This window comes from Cheilinus undulatus, linkage group 8, assembly GCF_018320785.1.
Source record: "Cheilinus undulatus linkage group 8, ASM1832078v1, whole genome shotgun sequence".
Lineage (NCBI taxonomy): Eukaryota > Metazoa > Chordata > Actinopteri > Labriformes > Labridae > Cheilinus > Cheilinus undulatus.
Window position 1 is genome coordinate 31,304,673 of NC_054872.1, and position 18,138 is coordinate 31,322,810.

Sequence of the window (18,138 nt, forward strand, 5' to 3'; positions counted from 1 at the left end):
ACCATAAAACCTTCGGGATTATTTGTGAGATGTGAAGGAAATTGTCAAGAAAATGTAAAATGAATCGACCACTTTTATAAACTTCATTACCCATAATCCCCTTCGCGACAACAAACTCAGTGTCAAAGGGTAATTTAAAGTCAGAACCGCACATGCTTTCGCTAAGTATGTAAAAGATACAACTTTTTAACCAAATTTGTCGTAAAGACGCGCCGCCAGGGTAAATGTACCATCTAACTGTGATATTTTTATTTGTTGCACTCGGAAAGGTTTTTGATAACAATTTAAAAAACAAGAACGAACTACTTCCGCATTAGCTTCACCGGTGCTGTAAACTGTTTGTACTAGTTTAAGGAGTGTCAGGTCTTGAGTTGCTGTTGTGTCAGGTCAAACAAGGCTTAACGTGTAGCGACAGAGCAAACTTTTTACAAAGTAATATTGCCCTTCAAATCACAGATTTGGTCATGGCATCAGACGGATCAGAGATGCCCTCATCCCCAGCAGAAGACCAGAAGCATGGTGGAGAGGATACAGAGGCGGGGGTCCCACCAGACTCTCAGGGTGGCAAAGAAATCCCAAATTCCACAACAGGTAAATCAGCCTAGTTTTATTATACATAATGGGAAATGAAGACTGTGTGAGGTTTTGAAAAAGCGATCCAAAGACTTTCGTCCTCATTCAGTCTACAAGATTAGTTCATTTTGAAGAGGCTGTGATTTACATTAAAGGGGTTTTTAGAAATCATGTGACGTCAGTCTGAATATTTTCTGTTATCCACTCTGTAATCACAAACCAAGTCCGTGATTCACTTCTGTGTTAGTGTAAGCAATTTGAGTTCTGGTAAGATCTCAGTTACTGTGTCATGTGGCTATGCCCCATATTTTGAAACTGGGACCTCAGTGATCTAGCACACCACTTTAAAGTCTGCCAACATATTTTCCAGTCGTGCTAGACAAGTTTCAGGAGTTTGGAGGTGAGTCATGAGCTGCAAATATTAACGCTGACCTCTGGTGGACTTGTGTGTCTGTATCTACTCTCACTTGCCTCACTGGGCTGAAATCCAGATAAACTGTGAAAGGCACTTCGTAATTATTTTACCCAATTAGTTCCTATCACTTGAACTAAGATCTGATGTCTGAGGCAGCTGAAATATTGTGCTCATGCTCTCCCATGTCCTGAATGACCTGTGCCAGCCAGTGCTCTCGCAGGGGGAGGGCAGGTAATACAGCAAATAGTTGAAGGATTTTGGCTGTGAGTCATTTCCAGTTCTGCTATCTGGAAATAACATTATAGGGCGTGTGGTATGTATGTGTTCAAGCTTACAGGCAACCACATCCCATCTTGTCTGGCTGACATTTGAATCCTTTGGAGCTAGTCATTGCCACCTGTTACAGGATTTATACCCTCAGGAAGCATATTGGAGAGGAAATCAAGTGTAACACACATTGATTATTCCCAGAGTCAAAGTCCTCTTGGGGCTGAATCAACAATATATTTCTGATTTAATTTTCAGTTTTAGACCTGCTTAGAATAAGAATCAGGAAATTATATTTTTGACTTTCCTGGCTCTCTTGGAGACAATAAGACTTACACAGAGGCCTCTTTACAGGATTTAAAACTCGGCTATGTATTCAATAATAGAATAAAAAACAACAGCAGAATCTGATATCCTATCTCCTTGCCAAACTATTAAGCTCACATAATACTCTATATTACTATTTTAGAGGAATCACAAATTTTGAAATCCTCCATTGGACCTACCTTTGGTATGCGATCATAAATATTTTGACTTTGGACTTATTTGTCCCAGTTTGATTTGGTTTTAATGTCAGCATTTTCAAATGCTGCAGGCTGTGCCTCTGAAGAAATCTTATTACACATCAATTTTCTCAAAAATCAAATAATCATTCAGGCACTGCATTTTGTATTTACTTGGGTTGTCATTGTAAAATATAAAAATTGGCTTGATGATCTGAAACATTTAAGTGTGATAAATATGAAAAAAAAAACAGGAATCAGAAAAGGGGCAAATACTTTTTCATGGCACTTTTTCATGGTGTATACAGATAAAACATTCAGTGTTGACAACAGAAAACCAGCTGACATAAATGTATTCTTTTTTAAAGATTTATTTTTTGGCTTTTTCGTGCCTTTATTAGAGATAGGAGGACAGTGGATAGATTCATGGATACATGATACATGATAGATTCAGATACATGGTGCGCACCCTAACCACTTGACTACTGGCGCGCCCCAACATTAATGTATTCTTATGATGGTTTGTCTGCATAAACAAATACCAGAATTAACAATCCTTTATAGATCAAATATTCAATCTCTAGCCATAAATATGCTAATATGATGTATAAAGCCAGTCATCAGTTAGATCCTCTCACAACCTCAAAAATGCTTCAGAATAGACCAAACCAAACTCCATTAAAGAACAATTTAAAATGTGTTTTCTTCTCCTGTTAGGAGAGACCTAACAAAGCATGACTTTATTCTTCATGAACATGCATCATGATGTTGATATTTCAGAAAATAAGTTACTTTTTCTGACTCATACCACTGAAGTGAGTATAAATAAAGCAACACGAGACTTCATATGCACAGCAGTACTCTGAGAACTAAAGAATAGACAGCCTTTAATGCTGATCTATGTAGATGCCCTATGGAAAAGGAAATCTTGCCAAGAAGTCATCTAATGTTGGCTTCACTGCAACCAAGAAAATATTTATATCTGTTCCCATAAGCATAAAGCATCTTATCAGATAATGTTAGATAATGATTGCCAAAGGATTCCTGAGACTGGATTCCAATAAGAAGCACAAACACTGGAAGTAGTAAAGCAGTGAATGTAAACACATATTTTGTTGACATATCTCAAACAACTTTCTATCTATCTGTCTGTCTGTCTGTCTGTCTTTTCATTAAGCTTGTTGTCTTAGGTATAAGGATTTTTCTATTCAGAAATGTCATGCCAGAGAGCTGTGGGAATTTGATATTTGTATTAACAACTATAAATTGCCAGCATGTACCTATCTTTGTACCTTCACCCTTTCTTTTCAGAACCAACTGCATGTTTCTCACAGAGAGACAAGTTCAGCTAACCAATGTACCAATGTTTTTTGAAATCTGTGTACACCTTCAACAAATAGATCAACAGAACAGCTGATGAAATTAAGTTGCAAAAAAAAACAGTCACCTGTTCAGAAGTGATTACTAGTATGCCATTGTTATCTTTAAATCAAGACTTTCATGTTTTTAGTTATAGGCTTTCAATGCAGTAGTCTGCCCTGATGATTTTTCTCTTTCCCTTTCATCGACAGAGTCCACAGGACAGGAACAGAACGGAGTGTGTCAGTTTTTCCTGAAGGGAAAGTGTCGCTTTGGACAGAGATGTCGTTTGACCCACAGGTCTGCTCCCATTTTTCTTGTTTAACAAACACAGTGGCAGGATAAAGGGTCAATCCAGTTTTTACCCCTTAGCCCTTATCTTAGCCCTTCCCCTTGGTTTTGTGTGTTCTTTGAGGGCCAGGGCTAAGGGCCAAGGGCAACATAGCGCTTGAAACGAAGGTTTTTCAGGACTACACTTGAAACCAAGGGGTATGATGAATTTCCCACTATGCAGTATAGGAGTTTATTGTATTTTTGGTATGTACACATGTAAACCAGGGCTATTAACTGTATAAATATATGGAGAAGACTATCACAAATATTCATAGTATGAACGAAATGGTCAAAGCTTTATTGTCACCTCTGGGGACACACTGTTTAGCGGCAGTGTAGGATGATGAACAGCAGTCAAGTGGTGTCTCATTTCTTAAGGAAAGGTTTCTACCCCTACCCCATACCACTCTGTTTCAAGGAGAAGAGTTAAGGGGTAGAAATGGGATTGGTCCAAAGAATGTTTTTTTTTTTTTTTTCTGGTAACAGCAAAATTAAATGAGTTTTGAAATATTTGTGAAAAAAGGCTAACAAGATTGCATCCTTCATGTTTAAAGGTGAGCAACACTTTATACGAGTTAAAGCAGAAGTTTAAATGCATACCTTTTATTTATCTGTTACTTTTTTTAAATTTAACCTTTTTTGAGTTAGGTTAGTCCCATGGAGATCACGGATCTCATTTTTGAGGGAGACCTGGCCAAGAATGGCAGCAATACATAGTTTCGTCAACCAATGCACCTAAACACATACAGCACACATGAAATGATTAAAACAATAAATAGTTATCATTTAAAACTGTGACATTCGGAAATCAATACCTTACTAGCCATACCTACCTTCACAGAGTGTAAAATCTATGTTTTGGTTTTGATTTAGTTGTTGCTCCTGTCCAAATGATCCCTTCTTCAAGCAAAACTAGAGTAATTCAAAACTGACAAAATCTTCACCCTTAATAAAAAATGACATTCAGCCCCAATAACTCTTTGAGTATACAGATGGGATGTTAGGGATGCTTTAATGTAGGTTTGGGGAATAAAATTTGAACTTCTCCTTTAACTTTACCTCTAACTTGTTTTAGTGACATATTTAGAAGTGCCTTATTTTTATTCCTCTTGATGCTTGTCCATTATCTTTACCTCTTTCAGTGGCAAAAACAAATACAGCACGTCATTACAATCTATTGCTTAAATTAATTTCCCAAAGATTCATTCCTTTATGTTTAGTCATAGTGAAGTATTAAAAAAGAATTTAATGAAATTAAGCCAAAATGTTTTCCTTTTTTATGTGGTCATATTGACTAGACAGACAGGTGCTTAGACACGATTACATGCAGATGATACATGAAGTTCAGGAAATTGCACTTGGCTGTGTCATATTGGATGGGAATGTTTCATCTTTTTTCCACTTGTTTATTTATTTTGACATATTTTCCCCTTTTTTTGCCCTGATTTTTTCAGTGACCCTTCAGTAGATGATTCAGGGGCTGCATCTCCTGACCAGGATGACAAACCAGACCAAGAAAAAGCTGAAAAGCTTCATAAGAAAGTCAACAAACCAAAAAAGCCCAAATATGAAGTAAAAGGTCAGATCATTTCTAGTGAGCTTCTTATATCATGTGCTGATGACATCACACCCTCATGAGGCCAGCTAGACTTATTTTTGTCATGACTCACTTTTTCCACATAATCTGTCAATAAATGTTTTCCTATAATCCTCATACAGAGGTGAACAAAAAGCCCCGCATGCGCACAGCAGATGACGTTATTTCCCGGATCCTGTGGGACCCTTCAGTGGATTCCTCAGAGTTTATAGTGGGATACGTGGATCGCTTCCTGGGAGTACTAGAGCGCCCCTTTGTTGACTTCAACTGGGACACCAACCCTTGTGACTGTGATTATACCACTGAGCTGGCCCTCCCCAGACACAGGATCCAGTACTTCACCTACAGAGGGCACCGCGTGTGGGACCGCCACAGTAGAACTGACAGGGTGTTTGGATCCACTGGTCAATCTCTGGCTCCCCCCTTTGGAGGGGAGGAGGAAGTAAAGGGTAAGACAGGTCCTGTTAATACTAAAGTACAGAAAATTTGCAAAGAGCAAGCACACATTGCATCACTGATCTAATCGTTATTTATTTCAGAGGAAATAAACTCAGAAGACCAGGGGGAGCTCCATAAAATAACAGGAAATCAGCCACCTGTTGGCTGTGGGCAGGACGAGAGTGGAACAGATGATTGTGTTCACTGGAAGGACACACATCTGGATGAGACGAAGCAGAGGGAGATGAATATTCACACTCCTGACTCATCAGCAGCAACTCTACAGTGTGGAAGAGACACTTCTCAAGAACAGAAAACACAAGCATGTGTTATGGAGGAGTACCATAATAGGTCTGCTGTTCTTCTTCTTCATGCATTTAATTAAACTGATAGACAACAACACCTGCAGAGAACAAAACTCTGTTTGAATGCCTAGATGTTTCTGCACAATTTGTTCAAAACAAACTTAAATGTTACAGTAAGACAAAAGTTAGAGCAATTTTAGTAAAGTAAATTAGCTGACTTGAGCTGAAGGGGATTAATTGACTGAAACAATCAATTCTTTTCATTATCTAATAAGACTAGAGATATTTTTAATGGGAAATGCCAAATACTTGTGGGGTCTAGCTTTTCAAGATTTAGTTTTTGGGCTTTTCTTGCCTTTATTTGAGAGACAGGACAGTGAATAGCACTGGAAACAGAGATGAGAGAGTGGGAGGTGACATGTAGTGAAAGAGCCACAGGCCGGATTTGAACCCAGGCCGCCCACGTACACGGGGCACAGCCTAACCACTACGCCATCTGCACCCCATATTTTGGCATTTAAAATTGGAAATGTACTATTGTTGTAAATAAATGTAAAAATAGGAGAAACTGTTATTGCCCAGCTTGCTGGGGGAAAGAGAAGTAACACAAATGCAGATTTTTTTGGTAGTTAAAAGTAAGTTATTACAAAAGAAGTAAAACTGAGTAGCAAAACAGGATGAAAAAAATGACAAATGCTTTATAAATCAATAACAAAGAAAAAAAGAGGCTCTAAACCAGTGATACTCAACCTGTGGCTCTCGAGCCGCATGTGGCTCTTTAGTGACCAGTTGCAGCTCTTTTAAGGCTTACTTGAAAAAAAAACCTTAACTAAAAACCTTAATGAAGGTAAACACTGTCATCAGTAAAGATTCATGGTAGGTCACATCAATAAATCTGTTACCCACACAAAGAAGACAGGTTTTAACTTCCAAATTTAAACATCTATTATTTTAAATCCGTATATCATTACCACCGGATGCGCTCGACAGAGGAGCGTGTCTAAGAGAAGAGCACAGAGGAAGTCCGGTGGTGGTGCAGTGAGGTGTGCTGTCTTGTGTTCAAACTGAAGCTTCCCATTTCCTTGTTTGAACTTTTTCTCCAGCCACTTCCTGCCGATGCTCTTTCACACCCATATCTTATGAAAATTATGCCAATGCGCGTGATAAACGAGCATAACACACACGGATCACACGTCGAGATAACATCATATCTAGTGAAAGTTGTCCAAATGTGGGTGTTTGATTTGATCTTTAATGCACTAATGATCCTAAATATTGTCAAAAGAGCAGAAACATAAAACCAAAGCTCCAAAATGAGGCAGGGTGAAACAATGTGTCTGGAGAGCTGCAAGTGTGGGGCAGGGCTGGTTTTAGTCATTTGGAGGCCCAGGGCAAAGACCAATATGAGGCCCCTCCACCTTTAACTAAAGAATGAATAAGTGGAAAAAAATAAAAAGCATCTCTTTTATGTTAGTAAAGCCACAGAACTCCAGTAAAAGCCCCAGTGTGAGATATAAATACCCAGATAGCCAACCATAATTCATCATTTTCTTTGAAAAGCATCTCAGAGCTCAAATTCAGCACATTCTAATATCTTAAAGAAACTTTAGGCCAGGTGGAACTTTCATAACGCTGGTGTTGGGCCAAAGACTGGTATCTCCAAAAAGACCACTTTGCAGGGAATGAAAAAAAATGTATCTTTTGACATATTTTATTGCTTTAGAATTAGTTAAAACCACCGGCAGATGTAAAGGGTGACCAATAGCACTGATTTATAAAAAACATGTTAAAATCATGAAAAAATGACATACAGGTTTTAGCCTGATGTCAGTGATAAATAAAAATAAATAAATAAAAATCAGTGACATTATACAGACATTTGTATCCCATTAACCTCATAATTATCCACCAATTCACTGTTTAATTTCATTTCAACTACAGATTAACTGATCTATTATCTACCTTATGTTCCCGGTTTGGATTGTGGTTCTCGCTAAAGTATTTTTTTAGACAATGTGGTTCTTTGGTAGAATAAGGTTGAGTACCACTGCTCTAAACTATCGTTATAAAGTAACTAATCACTTAGAAAGTAAAGTAAAGAAAATAATATTTAACTATCTAGAATAATCAAATCTAACAGCATCCCAACACCTAGTCTTTCAAACAAAGATGTCTCTTAATGTGTCTGTGGTCCTAAATCAAAACAAATACCTTCAAAACTAAAAAACATTCTTGTCTTTGATATGTATGCTGAATATGTATGCTGCACAAAGAAACACACCCCATTTATAAATTTGAGAAAAAAAAGAGGTCTACTTCTAGGCTGCAGTTTTTATGCAGTCCACTTGTGGTCGTATTGTCTTATTGTAGCATAGTTCATCCCACCATGAAGTGTCATCCTAAAAAAGAGAACAGTAAGGAGGAAGTTACAGCAATGTTGACTGAGATTAGAGCAGCAATAAAAGACGTGGCAAGATAAGCAATGCAAACACAAGCATAATGAGTGACATCACTATCCAGAGTGGATGGAGCAACAGCAGTAGCCCACATGGGAATCTCCTTTTTTTTTTAAATTAGGCTTATCTCTCAAATGTAAAACAAAATCTAGTGTGTATATGTGTACAACATAGAAAAGGTCACAACATCTTCATATGCAGGGCTACCTTTAAAGGCGGAAGTCGGCAGGTCCTCCCCTCTGATTGGCTTCACTAGCAGCAGCACGGGTGGATGAAATCACGCCTAAGGCAGTGGTTCTCAATCTTTTTTCAGTCCTGTACCCCTTGTGAAGTATTTTTTCAGCCAAGTACCCCCTAAACAGCGCAAAACTTTTTGGCCAAATTACAATTACAAATATTTTTTTTCAAACATTTTAAATGTTAAAATGCTTGACTAAATTCATGGCAAATCTTCTCATCACTAAATGTGGGAATTCAAATTAATGTAGTGAAAACAGTAAGTGGCATAAAACCATTTAAACCCAGAGATGTGCAAAACTCTGCTCGGCTGCAGTGGTCTCTCTGGAACAATTTGGAAATAAAAACATAGAGCTAGAGAGAACTGAAAACCTGGAAATAATTACCTAATTATAAAAAAGACAGCTTAGTGCCCCTTTTTGGGATCATAATAAAGATCTCTTCTCAAACTGAAATTATGAACTTAGTTATCGATCAGCATTTCTTCACAAAAAATAAATCATGAGCCTTTTTATGAATGGCGTGATTGTGAATACAGTGATTGACAGGCATGTTCCAGTGTGGGTCAAACCATTCTGCCAACGGGGGAGACTCAGGGGGTTTTAGGGTCATTAAATTTAATTAATTTACAAAATATAAACTCCACTTCATAAACTTAAGTCCTTACTCTCCAGATGCAAATTTTTGGTTCAAATTATTCACACAAAATATTTACATTTCGAACCTGTAGCGAGTCAATGCAAGCTTCAACACCTGCAACACCATTTCTCAGCGCGACATTGCTGCAGATGTTTTTTCAAAGTTTCGCTCCGATGAGCGCACATGGTGGTGGTGCCGATTTTTAAGGCAGACAGAGGAACAAAAACGTCCTCCTCTCCAACACCACCTGATATTTGTCCTCTCCTCATATCTGTCTGTAGTCAGTGCTTGTGTTTTTGCCTCATGTAGCCTGGTAGAGAGGGAGACAGGCAACAGGCAGCCAGACATGTTCACATGAGCGCAAATGCGCTACTCGCACAGCTGGAGCTGTTTCTAAACTAACGGGACTTTATTCCAGTGAAATATTTACCGACACAGCCTCCTCTGACCTCAGAAATACAACTTATAAATTACTCCTCTGACCAGTCTGGAACACAAACAGGTGAGCCAATCTGTGTGCTGTGGGTGAGTTAACTCCTCTCACAGCGACCCTCAGCTGTGCCCTTATTACTCTTATTGATCATATTTGACATAGAATGAATGAAAAGTCAGTCCCTCCTCTTACAAACTTGGCTGGCACAGTGAATGAAACAGTGAAACAAGACGGCACTGACCTCCCGGCTGCGAGTAAAAGTGCCGCGTTACGCACGGAGTGAAGGACAGAGAGGGACAAACCTCCTTTTATCTTCCGCTCCAATAAATATCACTGTTTATCAGAGGACAGAGAAAACTCACCGCAGATAATCACAGCATGAATGTGATTTTAGAATGTACATAAAATACTCGCAAAATCGTGTCGCTCCTGATGTGCAAAGAAAGGCGCTATTTTCTAAAATAGCTGGAATATATTTTAAAATTTCACGTACCCCCTGGAGTGCCTTCACGTACCCCCAGGGGTACACGTACCCCCATTTGAGAACCACTGGCCTAAGGGATGCAACTTTCACTCCCACCACACACACACACACCAGAGAAGGGTGTGCCTGTAACATAAAAATAGACTGGAGTTAATAAAAACAATAACACTATGAGGCAACTTAGTCTCTTTCTTTTACAATGGATTGCTCAAACACTGAGCAGTTACCCTGTATGCCATTTAAAGATGGAGTTGAAGAGGAATCAAAGAAACTGATAAATGACTCTTCCAAAATGCTCTCTTAGATATCTCACCAATTTCTTTTCCCACTCGCATACAAATTAACACCCCAAATAATAGGATATTCCTCTACTGCCCACTCAGCGAACTCACAATCAAATGCTGTTTTATATGATTAGCTGGTAATTCCAATTTAGAGAAAATGTAATGTCCCTTAGTTGAAGATGAGGCATAACAATATTGTCTTATTTTTAGGCATAGAAAGAATTTTGGATGTTGAAGTTCTTAGAAAACTGTTACAGAAATAAAAGCAGATAGCTGGGTACATTTTTCACTTACCTTCATCTGTGTCATGTTCTAAAGACGGAGCACAGAAGGTGTTCTAATATTTCAAAAGCAATCTTGGATGATACTCTTCTGTAGTGATTTAACTCACCTGTTTTGATTTCAGCCTCAAGTATACAGCAGTCCAAATGTGCTCATCCCAGGGAGGAGGAGGAGGAGGAAGTGTGAACGTGGAGGCTGGTGAAGACTTTTCAGCAGAATGGCAATGGGGCTTGGAAGGCACTGACGATGATTGCTTGGTGAGCAAGTTGTAGATTTTTGTTTTGTTGTAACACTTCATGATCACCACAGTGATTTAAATCCTTAGAATTCCAGGTAAAATTACTCAAAATGTCTATCCAGGAATACCATTTGGACTACAAGCACTGACAAGGTGTAGAAAAAAGGAGGGTGAGTGCTACATGGGGTCAGAAATATCTAAAACTTTGTAACCAGGATCAGATGCTCTTCAGAATAGGAGGGCGAAGATATAATGCAAAAAGAAGAAATAATGACTGGCCAGATAACTTGCAAATAAAACTGAAAATCTGAGGAAATCTGTAATAAAAATCCTTTATTGACCAGGGATATCTAGTTTCAAACAAGGTGTCTTTAGAGAGGTAACACTAAGAAACTGTCAGACTCACTACAGCTGATGCTGGTATTGAGTAAGACAACAAAAAACAACATGTTTTTCCATCTAAATGTGTATTGTGAAACAGGCCTGTAGACGACTGCAGCTGTGAGTTATTAGCTTGTAGCGCCGCATTATGTAATAACGCCATATTATGTAATAATGTAATGCATTTTCCATCCATCATGTAATAATGCTGCATTTTCTAAGCCACTAAGTGGTTAGGGTTAGGGCAAGGTAGTAGGGTAGGTGTTTAGTCTAGAGCCCTGAAGGGGGGTTAGGTTTAGGCATAAGTCACTAAGCGGTTAAAGTTAGGGCAAGGTAGTTAGGTAGGGCATACCTTAGAGCCCACACTAAGTCCTATGGTTAAGGTTTTTACATAATGCGGCGTTATTACATAATGTGGCTTTACATAGCTGGACAACTCAACTGGACCAAAGCATGAAGCCTCTGCAAGTTCAGGTTTAATGCTGATAACAATAGAACAGAAAAGGAGTATTTTACACCTGTTTTTGTGGAAAAGTCCAGGTGTTATCAAACTGGGGACTCTAAAAAGAACCCTTGTTTACCGTAACCATGGAAATACACCTACAATTTTTAAATATTTTTTAACAGGAGCATTCCCATTGAGATGCAAAAATCTCTTCGACAAGGGAGTCCTAGCCAAGACAGCAGACTGATAAGAAGACAATAAATAAAATAACAAGATTGCCACTCCTGATGCTTCACCATACAGACATCATCTTTGTCTCTGTGGAAAGGGGACACTCAGAGGAATCCAGTCCACTGCCCAGAATCGCCATCAGTGTTACTGGCAAAAAACAGAGGAATAACTTTTTGCATAATCAATGCACTTGTGAATTTTTACATCAACATATTATTCTGCACTCATATTTACATAACTGAGGGCATATTTACAAACTTTTATTACCTCCACCAAGGAGGTTATGTGATCGGCAGGGTTAGTTAGTTAGTTAGTTAGTTAGTTAGTTAGTTAGTTAGCAACATAACTCAAAAAGTTATGGACAGATTTTGGTGAAATTTTCAGGAAATGTCAGAAGGCATAAGAAAGAAATGATTAGATTTTGGGATTGATCCGGATCACCATCTAGATCCAGGAATTTTGCTTTAACTGAAACCTAGCTAGATAACTATCAAGAGTGGGCCCTGCCCTGCATGCAATACTTTAAGTGAAGCCTAGCTTCAAGAGTGGGCCCTGCCCTGCATGCAAAAGTTGGCCCTGCCAACGGCTCTGATTTAGAGGGAAGAGAAAGATGACCGACAAACAAGTGCGTGTTTCCATGATTCTCTTCGATTTATTGCAGGGTGACATGAGCTTATACAGTGTGATAAACAAAGGCAGGTTTAACACGTGGCAGTGTACTCTGTACAGAGTAGCATAAAGTAGGCGATAAGAAATACTCTGACTTCCTGAATTATAGGACTAATTACAAATTGCAAAGTAATGCAGACTAATCAGAAATAATATCTACGTTATATCAAATTTTTTAAAGGATTCTGTACTATTGGGAGATAGGGCTAATGGCGGAGGTTCTGTGCTCTCTGAGTGCTTTTCTAGTTATATTCATGTTACCAGCAGCATGCCAGTCCAACCAGAACGGTACCAATTCATTGATCTTTATGGATGTAATCTTGTTTTTGGACTCAATGTTTGACTGAAATGTAGAGACTCTTTCTAATGCAGCAGGACGGTTTCTGACGGAAAATTATGATCAGGAGAAAACAGGAGAGCTTCTAATTATGAGCAGTGTCACTTTTATTATTGTTTGTTTGTTTGTTTGTAGTCTGACATATGCATTGAATGTTTCGACTGCTGTGGGTGTATCCTGGAATGCTTTGCATGCTGTCTGTCCTGTGACTCCTGAGATCTTTCTGGTGATGTATAACATATAGTGTACAAGGTATGGCTATTAAAAACAAGGCTAGTGTAATACCATTTTATTCAACATAAACATTTTTCCTGCATCAATGCACCACTGCATTTAGGTCTTCCACTGGTTAAAGTGGGGCGGTAGGTCTTCCTCAGACAGTTGTTTCAGAACCTCTGTCGTTCTTTTCTTAACTTCTGACACAGACTTAAAAAGTGTTTTTTTGAGCACAGGTTTAATCTTAGGAAAAATGAAAAGTCACATGGTGTTAGATCAGGTGAATTGGAAGGTGATCAAGCACCTTGATTTGCTTTATGGGCACAGTGTGAGCTGGTGAGTTGTCTTGATGAAGAAGGAAACATTTTTTCACAATGGGGGTCTTTTTCTTCAACGTTTTTTCAAAAACCTATTTGTAATAGTGTTGATTCACCGTTGACCTTTCTGGAACCCAGAATCATTCTTGTACTGAGTTGTCGATCGTATTGAACAATTCATTCAATTTATTTAATGTTTTCAGAAGTTCTGAACGTACATCGTCTTGGACATCCTCTTCCTTCACAAAATCTTTTGATTAAGACGTCACTTATTGGAAACTTAGAGCAGTTACGCGGGAATACTCAACCTTGAATATATAGCACTCGTTGTGACTATGAGCCATGTGGTTTTGTCCTCATAAGTTCAGTGTGATTATTTAATAGCCATACTTTGTACTAATAAACATTTCGGAAATAACTGAAAAGTAAAAAAAAAAAAAAAAAAAAAAAAAATCTGCTGGTAAGCTCTGACATTTTTAAGGGATTTTAACTTGTGTTTCTGCTCTTCTAAACACAGGGTAACCTTGGAGCTCTCAACATCAGCCAGAATCCATCAGCACCTCTGGAGCAGAGGGAGGAGAAGCGAGCTGGTCGCCCCCCTAAAAAACGTCCCACACACTTCATCACCTTTAGAGCCAACACTCCTGCTGTCCTCTCCTGTTTTCAGCAGCTGCAGGAGGAAATCACCTCCCTCCTCCCCTCCTCTGCTCCTCACTGGCAGACCGTCTCCAGCCTCCATGTCACCCTGTGCCTCCTGGTGCTGCCTGGCCCCACTGAGGTGGCCGCTGCCATGGAGATCCTTCGACAGTTTGCCCATTTGGATCGAAACCCTCCCGTGGCCGTGACCTTTCCCGTGAAGCTGAAGCATTTCAACGGAAAGGTGCTCTACCTGAGCCCCCAGCCGCAGCTCCACCTGCAGCAGCTCAACAGCGGTCTGCAGGAGGCCTACAGGAAGGAGGGTCTGCTCCACAGGGACTCCTACAACCCGCGCTACCACCTCACACTGGCCAAGGTAGAGGACAAGGAGGGGGAGAGGATATTTGAGGGGGTGGGGGACCTAAAGGTGGGAAAGGGGTTAAATTTTGGTCGTCTGCCTGTAAACACCTTACACCTTTGTTCTATGGGTATGTCCAAAGTAGACGGTTTTTTTGACACTGTGGGTACAGTAACTCTTCGGTGATAGTAGTCATCTATCATCGAAGAGTTCACATTCATACACCACCTACAGGTTTGAGAACACCAGATACACATGAATAAATGCAGTACCTCTGACATTTGCACTGGTCCTGAGGCCTTATAAACCAAATCTGAAGTCTGTATTTTAACTTGTAAAGATTAATTTTTTTTTTTTAAGGTGCACTTAAAAGGGGGGGGGGGCATTTGAATATGAAGGCTTGAATGGTTGATAATATTGAATATGCTGCTGTGTTGCACAGTGACAAATACGCCATGTCAAATTCAACCTACCTTCATTTACATGTCAAGAGTTACTCCAACCAGTTGGTGAACATCAGCATATTAGCCCCATTGACAAACACCAGCTACAGTCCAGTTGAGTCCAACTTTTTTTTTTTTTCAAAAAAAGTTTGCCTCAACAAACAGCTTAATTGTTCATTCAAACAGTGGTGCAGGTATCCACTCTAATTTTCAATGTCGGTGCACCTCTTTCATATTTTAAGTTCATGAACACTCAGCAGCCACTTTATTAGGTACACCTTGCTAGTACTGAGTTGGACCCCTTTTGGCTTTAAGCACTGCCTTAATTCTTTGTGGCATAGTAACAGCCAAGTGTTGGAAACATTCCTCAGAGGTTCTGGTCCATATTGACATAAAAGCATCTCACAGTTGCTGCAGATTTGTTGGCTGCACATCCATGACATGAATCTCCAGTTTCACCACACCCCAAAGGTGCTCTGTTGCATTGAGATTTGGTGACTGTGGAGGCCACTGGAGTAAAGTGAATTCATTGTCATGTTCAGTAAACCAGTTTGAGATGGTTTGAGCTTTGTGACATGGTGCTTTATCCATCAGATGATGTGTACACTATGGTCATACATGGATTGACATTGTCAGCAGCAATTCTCAGGTAGGCTACTAGGCGCCCAAAGGGTGCCAAAAAATTACCCTTCACACCATTACACCACCACCACCACTCTGAACCGTTGATCCAAGGCGGGATCGATCCATGCTTTCATGTTGTTTACGCCAAATTCTGACACTACTGTCTGAATGTCACAACTGAAATTGAGACTCATCAGACCAGGCAACGTCTTTTTCAGTCTTTTGTTGTTCAATTTTGGTGAGAGTGAGCCTGTGTGAGTTGTAGCCTCAGTTTTCTGTCGGGAGTGGCATCCAGTGTGGTCTTCTGCTGCTGTAGTCCATCTGCTTCAAGGTTCGATGTGTTGTTTATTCAAGGTCATATTCTGCATACCTTGGTTGTAACAAGTACTTATTTGAGTTACTGTTGCCTCTATCATCTCAAACCAGACTGCCCATCCTCCTCTGACCTCAACAAGGCAATTTCCACACAACTGCCACTCACTGGATTTTTTTCCCCCTTTTTTTTGGACCATTCTCTGTAAACCCTAGAGGTAGTTGTGTGTGAAAATCCCAGTAGATCAGCAGTTTCTGAAGTACTCAGACCACCACTCTGGTAGCAACAACCTTGCCTCATTCAAAATCACCTAAATCCCCTTTTCTCCCTATTCTGATGCTCAGTTTGAACTTCAGCAAGTCGTCTTGACCACGTCTACATGCCTAAATGCATTCATTTTTTGCCATGTGATTGGCTGATTAGCTATTTGTGTTAACAAGCAATTGAATATGTGTACCTAATAAAGTGGCCAATGAGTGTATATGCTATTGATATTTCTTGAGGGAAATAAAGAATCACATGTTAGAAGGTCGATGATACAGTTCTAGCTCATATTACATTACAACAGATTTGGGCAAAACGCTTTGGTTTATTTTTTGAAGGTTCAGAATTTCCCCAGTCTTGTTGGCTTTACTTAGCAGAAATGAAAAATAGCTCAATGTCTACAATGAAATTGATTGTGTTTAGCAGGGGTCTTGCGGGGTTTTTTATAATTTGTTTTTAAGTTTAGCATTGTGACAAAACTAATGTTGCAGACCAGTCATCAAGGCTGATGCAGCACCGCTCATACGACATTTGCACTTACATACAGTGCTTAACAAATTTATTAGACCACCTGTCATATTTGTCTCAGAGACCATCCAGCATCATGGAGTGCTTTAATGCGGACTCTTTCATTTTCAGTGAGCTCTCCATGTTTTACCATTTTTAACAGGAATGAAGAATTTCAAACTGAATTCACCTTTTTATACCTAAATTTGAGCCGGCTCACAGGGCTTCTCTGAGAAGTTAGAAATTAATCAAGCATAACATTCAACCACTAAAACTCATTTTTCTGTTCAGGAATGCAAGTAAATGACTATAATTTGACATACTAATCAAGAAATAATAATGTGCTTTACTATTTTTTAGTTTTTTTGTAAATCAGTAAATTTGAAAATTCATGGATAACAATAATAATGATATTTTAGCATTAAAAATATCATTTGGGTTAAAGAGCTTCCACATATTGGTGTATTAACCATTGCAGAAACATCAGAAATGATTTTGGTAATTACCAATGCTGTTAATTTAGGGCAGCTGTGGCATAAACTTTACTTTGGGTGGTGGTCTAATTAATTTGTTAAGCACTGTACATAAATTATGTGGAGGGCAGGGATAAATTGCCTAATAGCACACAATTTTAGATCTCCAGGTGTTCATATCAGTCTCAGACCATCTCATCTTTAGATAACCTAAAATAATTATTTTATAGAGGACATTTTCAATAAATGTTTACATAAATCCATGTATACTCCTTTAGTAAATCATATAAAACCCTTTGCAAGTAAATCTGCCTTTGTTTTAGCCCTTCTGTTTTCACACATCTGGTGTCCACTGCTATAGAAACGGGAAATGTTGCTGTCTATTCACTTTTAATCTTCTTAAATATCATAGGACAAAGTTGAATAATTTCACTGAGAAATGAAGTAACAGATTTTCCTATTACTACAGTAATTATGAGTTGCAGCATCATATGAATTGGAAATAATAAGCTCTAGAATAATAAACTGTTGGGTGTAAAAATGACCTGCTGTATAGTTGTATCAGATCTGCAGTCAGACTCCTATAGGTAGCTATAAAGGATTTTTCATCAAGCTGATGTTAATAACTCTAAATATTGACATTCTATAACTATATACAGTACAAACAAACTAGGTGTATGAGGAAAGCCAGGCATGCCTCAGTTGGATACGCTGTTTTACAGCTGCACTCATAGACAGGATGTATGAACCTGCTATAAAGGCTTATGTACCAGACATAAATTGTTTAGGAGGAAAAAAGATTACATTTTCTTTACAGCCATGATTTAATCAAAGTGCTTGTAATCTGCAGTTCTTAATTCCATGTTTTATACAATCTGTTTTCTATCAATATTGTATGCCTTGTTTTCCACAGAAGCCTTTGTATGCTTTTAAAATGAATGGTAACGACTAGATTGTATTAAATATTGAATTGGCTGTTTGAAATCCTGTGTGTTGTGATGTTTTATCAGAGCAGTGATGGACAGCCTGGATGCAGCACTGCTGCTGTGGTCGAACCTTCAAACACACGGAGGCTGCGTGA

At 39.0% G+C, this 18,138-nt stretch overlaps 1 protein-coding gene across 2 annotated transcripts; it reads left to right on the forward strand.

Annotated features, from left to right (window-relative positions):
• The first annotated feature begins 106 nt into the window (after positions 1-106).
• On the forward strand, positions 107-16,738 carry leng9 (leukocyte receptor cluster (LRC) member 9). 2 transcript variants are annotated; one of them, XM_041794111.1, is made up of 8 exons: positions 107-165; positions 457-591; positions 3,330-3,417; positions 4,905-5,029; positions 5,170-5,496; positions 5,587-5,836; positions 10,730-10,862; positions 13,957-16,738. In XM_041794111.1, the coding sequence occupies exons 1-8, from the start codon at positions 153-155 to the stop codon at positions 14,617-14,619; spliced, it is 1,734 nt and encodes a 577-aa protein (XP_041650045.1). In that variant the 5' UTR covers positions 107-152; the 3' UTR covers positions 14,620-16,738. The 2 variants fall into 2 exon arrangements, with proteins under 2 accessions (XP_041650045.1, XP_041650046.1); XM_041794112.1 differs by having other exon boundaries at positions 118-220.
• The last annotated feature ends 1,400 nt before the right edge of the window (positions 16,739-18,138 follow it).

Excerpts from the sequence above, each read along its gene's own strand:
- leng9 (XM_041794111.1), top strand. Across the intron at positions 5,030-5,169 it reads GCCCAAATATGAAGTAAAAG|AGGTGAACAAAAAGCCCCGC; the intron begins GTCAGATCATTT and ends ATCCTCATACAG. Across the intron at positions 5,837-10,729 it reads ATGGAGGAGTACCATAATAG|CCTCAAGTATACAGCAGTCC; the intron begins GTCTGCTGTTCT and ends TTTTGATTTCAG.